The sequence below is a fragment of the Solanum dulcamara genome, chromosome 10 (genome assembly GCF_947179165.1).
Source record: "Solanum dulcamara chromosome 10, daSolDulc1.2, whole genome shotgun sequence".
NCBI lineage: Eukaryota > Viridiplantae > Streptophyta > Magnoliopsida > Solanales > Solanaceae > Solanum > Solanum dulcamara.
In genome coordinates this window covers 13669008-13677786 of record NC_077246.1, presented here as the reverse complement: position 1 = coordinate 13677786, position 8779 = coordinate 13669008, and the positions used below count along the sequence as shown (strand labels likewise).

The 8779-nt window shown below is 34.4% G+C and overlaps 1 protein-coding gene across 1 annotated transcript; it reads right to left on the bottom strand.

The window, feature by feature from the left end:
- Nucleotides 1-4441: 4441 nt before the first annotated feature.
- On the bottom strand, nucleotides 4442-8524 carry LOC129871431 (uncharacterized). Its single transcript, XM_055946342.1, has 9 exons — nucleotides 8286-8524; nucleotides 8000-8185; nucleotides 7226-7355; nucleotides 7009-7089; nucleotides 6663-6862; nucleotides 5942-6037; nucleotides 5699-5792; nucleotides 5463-5579; nucleotides 4442-4837 (listed from the first exon to the last, which is right to left on the bottom strand). The coding sequence occupies exons 1-9, from the start codon at nucleotides 8451-8453 to the stop codon at nucleotides 4734-4736; spliced, it is 1176 nt and encodes a 391-aa protein (XP_055802317.1). The 5' UTR covers nucleotides 8454-8524; the 3' UTR covers nucleotides 4442-4733.
- Between the last annotated feature and the right edge of the window lie 255 nt (nucleotides 8525-8779).

Below are 8779 nucleotides of genomic sequence, written 5' to 3'. Positions count from 1 at the left end.
CAATTAATCTGAAAATACCAATGGAGATGTGGATAGAAAAATCAGCTGATTATTCTCGCTTACATATATTCAAAAGTCCTGCTTATGTTATGTACAACACCCATGAAAAATCGAAGTTGGATCTAAAAACTAGGGAATGCATTTTCTTAGGGTATGCTAATGGAGTCAAGGGGTATCGCTTGTGGGATCCCACAGCCCGCAAGGTGGTAATCAGCAGGGATGCTGTATTTGTTGAAAACAAGTTACAAGCAAAAGAAGGTAGCAATTCAAAAAAAATTAGAGACTACTACAGTTAAAGTTGAAGAAATAGAAGAAGTTCCAGTTTTTTCTAAAGCAGCACCAGAGCACGAAGAACAAGAGAAAGCTGAGATCGAAACTCCAGAAGTTCGATTGTCAACTAGGGAGAGAAGAGAACCAGCTTGGCACTTAGATTATTCTATGGAGAGTAATATTGCATACTGTCTACTAACAGAAAATGGAGAGCCTTCAACTTTTCACGAGTCTATGAAAGGCCAAGAATCATCTCTGTGGGTGGCATCAATGCAAGAAGAAATTGAAGCTCTTCATAAATATAAAATATGCGATCTTGTTCAATTACCACAAGAAAGGAAGGCCATTGGAAACAAATGGGTCTACAAGATCAAGCGCAAAGGTAATGATCAAGTGGAGAAATATCGTGCAAGATTGGTGGTGAAAGGATTCGCTCAGAAAGAAGGTATAGACTTCAATGAGATATTTTCTCCAGTAGTTCGACTCACAATAATTCAAGTGATCCTGGCAATGTGTGCTATATTTGACTTGTACTTGGAGCAGTTAGATGTCAAAACTGCATTTCTTCATGGAGAACTTGAAGAAGAAATTTACATGCTCCAACCAGAAGGTTTTGAAAAACAGAAAAAAGAGAACTTGGTTTTCAGGTTGAACAAATCTCTATATGGTCTCAAACAGGCGCCGAGATGTTGGTATAAGAGATTTGATTCCTTCATTATAGGCCTTGGATACAACAGACATAGTTCAGATCCTTGTGTTTATTACAAGAGATTTGGTGATGATGATTTTATTATTTTGCTGTTGTATGTTGATGACATGTTGGTAGCAGGCCCCAACAAAGATCGTCGTACAAATTTAAAGTCACAGTTGGCTAGAGAGTTTGAAATAAAGGACTTGGGATCAGCAAACAAGATTCTAGGGATGTAAATTCACCGAGATAAAATAATAGAAAGATTTGGTTTTCTCAAAAGAATTACTTGAAGAAAATCTTGAAGCACTTCAAGATGCAAGATTGTAAGTCAATTTCTACCCCACTTCCTATTAATTTCAAGTTATCCTCAAGTATGAGTCATAGCAATGAAGTAGAGAGGATGGAGATGTCTCGAGTACCGTATGCATCAGTAGTGGGAAGTTTAATGTTCACCATGGTATGTACAAGACCTAGCATTGCACAAGCAGTGGGAGTGATCAGTCGATACATGGCTAATTCTGGTAGAGAGCATTGAAATACTGTTAAGAGGATCCTGAGATACATCAAGGGTACCTCAGATGTTGCAATGTGTTATGGAGGATCAGACTTTACTGTTAAAGGTTATGTTGATTCAGATTATGCAGGTGATCTTGATAAAAGCAAGTCCACCACAGGTTATGTGTTTACTTTTGCTGGAGGAGCTGTAAGCTGGGTTTCAAAACTGCAATCTATCGTGGCTACATCTACGACGGAAGAAGAATATGTAGCAGTTACACAAGCTAGCAAAGAGGCAATATGGATGCAGATGTTACTGGAGGAGCTCGGGCACAAACAAGAGAAGGTTGCTCTGTTTTGTGACAGTTAGAGCGCTTTGCATCTTGCAAAGAATTCGGCATTTCATTCAAGGACAAAGCACATACGAGTTCAGTATCACTTTGTCCGTGAGAAGGTGAAAGAAGGTAGTGTGGATATTCAGAAAATTCACACTAATGAAAACCGAGCATATATGTTTACGAAGCCGATCAACAGTAACAAGTTTATATGGTGTCGATCTTATGTTGGCCTAGCAGAAACGTAACATTGCAGTAATTGGGTAGAAAGGATGGTGTGAAGACTTAATTGATTCTCAATTAAATTTTCAAGTGGGAGAATGTAAGAAAAGTCAAAAAGAAAAGGAAAAGGCTGGCGCAGCAATTGTTGAAAAGGAAAAAGTAAAAGGGGAGGAAAAGAACAGTAAAAGGCTGGCGCAGCAATTTGTTGAAAAATTTTGCCAAGCAGCCTCATTTTTGTGCGTTTTGAAAATGCGTAAAATTCTTTTACACGTTTTCATTCTCCTATAAATAGAGGGCCTCTTTCCCTCATTTTGATCATCCCAGAAAGAGAGAATAAGAATACAAAGAGAGTTATACATCAAAATAAATATTTTAGTCTTGAGTGTCCTCTTTAGTAGTTGTTCCTTTTACAAGAGAGAAGTGTTAATTATTGTTTTCTCCTTGTATTTGAGAGCAGTGTACTCCATATTTTAATAGTGAGATCCTTCTACCCCGTGGCTTTTTTCCTCTATCTGTTAGAAGGGTTTTCACATAAAATTCTCTTGTCCAATTTATTTTTCATATTAATTGTCATATCAAACTTTAGTTGTAGTGCTTCCTCCCCCAACAATTATTACAAAATAGTAATTGGATTAATTATTATTTGACAAAATGATAAACAAAGTTTGACCTTTATGATATTTAAAACTTATGTTTCAAATTGAGATAACTTGGAGTAGATTTGAGTGTTAAATTATTAACATCCAAAGAATGAATTATGTGTGGGCAAGAATTTGCTCACCTGAACTTCATGCAAAAATGTCTAAAGTTCAGCATTCTATGCTTAAATTTATGCAAAAAATGCTTGAAGTACCGTCAGTATATGTCTGAAGTTCAATCTTATATGTTGAACTTTATGCAAAAGTGGTTGAAGTATTGCTACGTATATGTCTAATATTTGAAATTCAGTCATATATATGTTTAAACTTCATGCAAGTCTACCTTCACAAGTCAAGCCAAACTTTGATATTGAACTTGACCAGACCATACTTTAGGTTGAAGAAACACGAATTTTATAACTTCAATTTCGTACATCTAAAATTATTTCAAAGTAGATAAATTTATAAAACAAAAATTTTGACTTTAACTATAACTTAAATAACAATCCCAAAATCTGATATATGTGCACTTCAACCCCACAAAACAGGGGAAATTGAGGGGCAAGATTTTGAAGTGTGGAAGTACTTGTATTTTATTTTATATCAAGAATAAGCTACACTTTGTATAAATTCATTTCTTCAATCAAAAACACTCACACTAACATAATTTTGAAGCATTTGTTCAGAACTATTATTATGTATCCACATGCTACACTTAAACGGTTGAGATAAGACGAATTATATTGCGAAAAGTTGAAAGTAAACTTTTTTGTAAAGTATGGGTCAGAAGAAAAGAGTGTTTCTGACCTTGATTTCGTTTTATCTAGTTCACTTATGATATATAATTTTGTCTGGAAATGAATATCTTTTCCTTTTTCAGATTATTTTTAATACATTGGTTGATTGTATATTTGAAATGATTTTTTGATTACTTTTTGAAGAAAACTTTTTAAATTTGAAAGTAGTTACGACAAACTTTTCAAGTGAAAACTATTTTCCATTCATAAAACTTTTTTTAAAAGCGAAATACATCTTCGAACACATGAGAATTTTTTACTTTTTTCTAGAAAATTATTTTGCTTTATTCAAAAAATAGCGGTTGACCATGAAAAATCCAAATACAACTTGAAGTTGTATTTGAATTTTGACAAACACCCAAAATCTTATTTTTACTTTTTTCACTCACTTTTTTCAATCGTAATTTATTTTCTTTTTAAAAAATCCTAATTTTTTTTTATTTTCATAAAAGAGCCTCAATTAAATTATATTCCATGTTCAAATAATATTTTTTATTTTTTTTTAAAATACATTTAAATTCTAAATATTAACCGCAAAAACTATAGTCAAACACAACTCCAACTTTGAAAATTTCAAATAAAGTAAAAAAAAATAATATATATATATATATATATATGTTTCATGGATAAACGTCTACCTTTCAACTTTCAAATACCATTTTCCAAAGTTCAACTTCATATACCACATTGTTCAAATATCACTTAATTCACGTCTGAATCCTATTTAAGTTGAAGCTTGTGAGTGAAAACAGATTTCAGTTGAAAAACTCATCTTCAAAACTAATTAAAAAATCAATTCAATATATAACCAAACTACGTTCAAAAGAGGGGGGGGGGGGGGGGGGAAGAAACTTTCTCTACATATCAACAACTAAAAATCTTATTGGATGTCCAGTCTTTGGGGAAGAATATGTACTAAGGGGTAAAGTCCTTCAACATATTTCTTTTTTTCCATTTCTCTTCCAAGGAGCAAAAATAAAGCAAGAGGAACTATTAAACCTGTTAATTTTTATCTCACATCCTCTATAAATTAAATACTTAAATTAACATGTCATGTACTTGTGTTTCCAAAGACAGCAGTCAGGAATACATTCATGATTCATATTCCCGTCTATAATGTGTCCGAAGACAATTGACAAATAAAACTTTGGAAATATGAACTAAAGCTCCCGCTATGCGCAGGGGGGCGGACCACAATGATCTATGAGACACATAAGAAACGAAGCTGAACTCTTGCCTTGGCTTTCTGGAAAGGATTACATATCCAAATACCCTTAAGAACTGATCATGACAGCTCCGTTATCACCCGTTCACATTTTTCTTCCAAAATCTTTACAGCTTCAGTGAACAGCACCTCAGGTGGCAATGCTCCAGTTGACTCTATGGTAACTAAAAAAAAAATCACAAGAAATGACATAAGACTCTGAAGATCAAGCTATTTGATCAGATGAAGGACCAAGGAATGGAAAATCATTTATCACCAAGAAGCACATAATTGTGTTCATCCAGAAATTGAAAAATATGCATGAATTTTTCTCAGGTTACTATGAGAACCTGAAGCATAAAGAATTTGCTTCACTCTGCTAACTTCTAAATATGATCAAAATGTTAACATATTACACTCAATCTAACACTTTGATATGCAGAATTTCAAAGTGATGAGTAACTTGAAGTTAAAACTCTCAATACCCTAAAATCTCTTAGCACTAGAAGTTAACATCACAGACTGAAACAAAACTGATCTGCTAGAATCAATTAAAAAATGCTAAATATATTACAACCAGTATTTTCTTGGACAAAGTAATATATTATTATCATTATCTCATCATAGTTACCTCAATAACCCCAAACAGAAATTGAAACCCCAGAAAGTTGAATTTAAGCTCACAAGAAAGTAGATAATAAAAGGGAACGAAGATGCAGATATTATTCTATTTTAAAGGAGGCCAAGAACTTTGGAGATCTCTGCATACAGTACTCAACCAAGTAAATACCCTGCTATTACTACACTTACAGATGAAATGGTCATTGACACGTCTCAGTGCTACATTCTTGTCCCAACCTTCCTCTCTGATGCATTGCCTACAAAGTGTGCAAACCCTTGGTCGTGCAACAGTTGCCCTCTTTTTACCTATACATCAATGCTTGTTAGAAACAATAAAAAAAACATTATTCCTTCAGCTTTGTGCTTTTAACTTAACAATTGTTGACCTAATTAAATCAAGAACAGACAGACAAATGTCGCTATACCTTTACCAATATCTTCGATGTCAAACACCTGAACCGGACACTTCTTCACAAGTGCTTCTGCTTCATCATCTTCAATATCTCGCAATAATACAACCTTCAGTGACCAAACAAAAAGATCAAAACCAAGCATTTACTAGAAATATGCTAGACTCCAATTTTAAGACGTGAAATCTGAAAACTGATAGTCAGAAGGTAATAATTTCTATACATCAAATCAAACATTGTGAAAAAATCTCTAGTCACCTCAGGAAGCATCCTGTACCAAGCCGTAGCCACAGGAGACCACTTTGCATGCGTCTTACCCATGCCTTTAACAGCATGCGCTTCTAGCTCGATTTCCTAAAAGGAGGCATAAAAAAATCTCCAGATGTAAATTAAACACCTTAAATGCTACCACTACAAATTTGTCAAGTAAAATTTCTGTTTAACAGAGACAGATATGTATTAGTAGTAATTAAGTTCAAACCAGAAATCAGAATAATACTCTGTGGAATGAGTGAGTGCACTACATAAGAAGAGTCAAAAGTGTTGGTACAATTTTTCCATTCCTAGTCAAATGGTGATATAGGCATTTTTGATCTTCAATACTTTTGTAACAAATGGTTGTCTAACAGTATCTTCACTAAGTAATAGAGAGAGTTAGTGCACTACATAGAAAGAGTCAAAAGATATTGGTACAATTTTGCCAATCAAAGTCAAATGGGGATACAGGTATTTTAGAACAAAACTTCCGTAACAAATGGTTGTCTAGCAGTATCTTCACTAAGTAATATGCAAAGGCAGAAAAGGATACAAAAGCACTAGCAAAAGTGCACCCATAAGTTTGCGAAATAACAAAGAGCAAAGAGCTGATGATCAAGTAGCAATACTACAATGTTCAGAATTCAAACATTTGCTCTAATAATTTTCTTCCCTTTTCAACAGAAAGCAGCAAAAACGAAAACATGCAAGACACAAAAGCTACCTGACCAGGTCCAAGTTTGGCTATAATAATATCTGCATCGTTTGGAGCAATTGGGCCATTCGAGAATTCTGGTCGAGTATCCTGACTACAGCTGAATGAAGTATAAGTTTTTGGTTTCGTACTCGAACTTGATGCTAGACTTTCTGTTGGTAGTATCAATTCACTGCCATTGGGTAACCACTTCAGCTCACTGGACAAGACTGTAATTTCAAACACAAATATGCAGAAAAATTGATTAGCCCACATGAGTAGTGACAATCGAATGGAGAACCACATACATGAAAGAACAGAAAATGCAGAACTAAATGATGGGAAAATTCTCATGACATATACATACTAATAGTACCTCTACGTCGATCAGTGCCTTTTTTACAACGAGCATGGAGTTTGAAAACAACTGTATTCTTTTCATTAGGGACATCATTTTCTGGAAAAAAGAAACAAGGTAATTAGCCATCACAACTCCCATCAAAGGCAAACCCTTTATTTGAGAAAAGGAGGGAGGGGATTAAATCGAAACTCAATAGTAACTACTGATATAATGTTACAAGAAGATATAATACCTGACATATACTCAAACAGCCTTGGATCGACTTTAATTGGGATGAGACCAAGTCTATGAGCGAGCACTTCATCTTGGATAATGGATGTATTATTTGCAATAAGAACTTTTTCAATAGCCATGGTTGGGAGCTGCATGACAACCAGGAAGCAAGGGAAATAAATAAACTTCATCAACATCTCAAATGCCAGACACAATTCATCAAATAGAGGAACAAGTACAACACAAGCCAGACTCTGTTATGAGGAATAAAATATATATGTCCCAATCATTGAGTTCATATCCTTAAACTAACCAACAAGTTTATATGGTCCAATAAAAAAGGCTTGTTGATAAATAAGCAGGGAATACACCTCAAAGTAGCCCAAGAATCAATTGTTAATGAAACCCTACCATGTTGCCTCAACAACAACAACAACATATCCAATGTAATCCCAGGGTTGTACACGCATACCTTACCCCTACAGCCCTACCTTGGGAGGCAGAGAGGTTGTTTCAGATAGATCCTCAACTCAAGAACCAATACAAAATACTAAACAAGGTACAATAAAGCATTCTGAAAAAGAAACAGTAACTACAATAAAATAATACGATAATACAAGTACAAGAAACCATAAATAGTAACAGAAATTAAAGTAGCTAAATGTAGTTAAACTTGAAAGCTCTGAGCTTCTGCAACCACAAAAACACTGTGTAAAACAAAACCTAACCACATTACAAATTCAATTCAGAAAAATGGGGCGGGATAGGTATGTGTGTCGAGAGAGATGAGCACCTCTGCAATGAGGATTCTGCGAAAGGCGTTGGCAAGAGAAGGATCAATACCAATCATGTCAAACTCCAATTCATCCTCCTCAAGTCTCACAATTTCCACTTTGAAATTGTTGCGGAATTGTTCAAAGCGCACACTGTTATCAACGCCCATAGACGCATAGGCACCTGAGTAGTTTACATTCGTTGTCTTCACTCCAAAAAAAAAACAGAATAAAAACCTCAAATTTTTCACTAGCAAACTGAAAAAGCACAACACAAGAACATTAATCAAGAAAACAAAGCTTTACATTTGTAGGAGCTAAAGAACCACAAAGAACGCGAGTCCTCTGAAGCTCAATGTGAGGAGGTAACTTCCCCTTTGGCAGGTCCGGCAAATCCCATACTGAAACCTTTGTGAAACTCTCCTCTTGTGTCGATTCGGAGTCCATGCTGTCGCTCTCTGTTGCGGTGCCCATGCCCAAATTTGTCAAAGGGAATGCGAATAAGGGTTTAGGGTTTTAAGGAATAACACTTTCTCTTTTTATTAAGATTTCTTTTTATAAAACAGAGAACAGGGGATCCGCACCTATAATAATTAAAGAAACATATCATATTATTTTCTCATTTATTTTCCCATACGATTAGAAAAGAAATGTTCCAATATTTTTCAATTTACTAATTTAGTATACGTGTTATATATAAAGAATAAATTATTATGTATATTTTACTATTAAGTACAATTTTTTTAAAATAACACAAAAGTTTTACTATAAATATATTTTAAAAAGATCATGATAACTTA

Bases quoted from the DNA above. Each gene is read 5' to 3' on its own strand.
- LOC129871431 (XM_055946342.1), bottom strand. From the start codon at position 8,453: ATGGGCACCGCAACAGAGAGCGACAGCATGGACTCCGAATCGACACAA. The intron at 8,186-8,285 runs GTAAAGCTTTGT...TTTGGAGTGAAG, and splicing joins GTTCTTTAGCTCCTACAAAT to ACAACGAATGTAAACTACTC. The intron at 6,863-7,008 runs GTACTATTAGTA...TTGAAATTACAG, and splicing joins AGGCACTGATCGACGTAGAG to TCTTGTCCAGTGAGCTGAAG.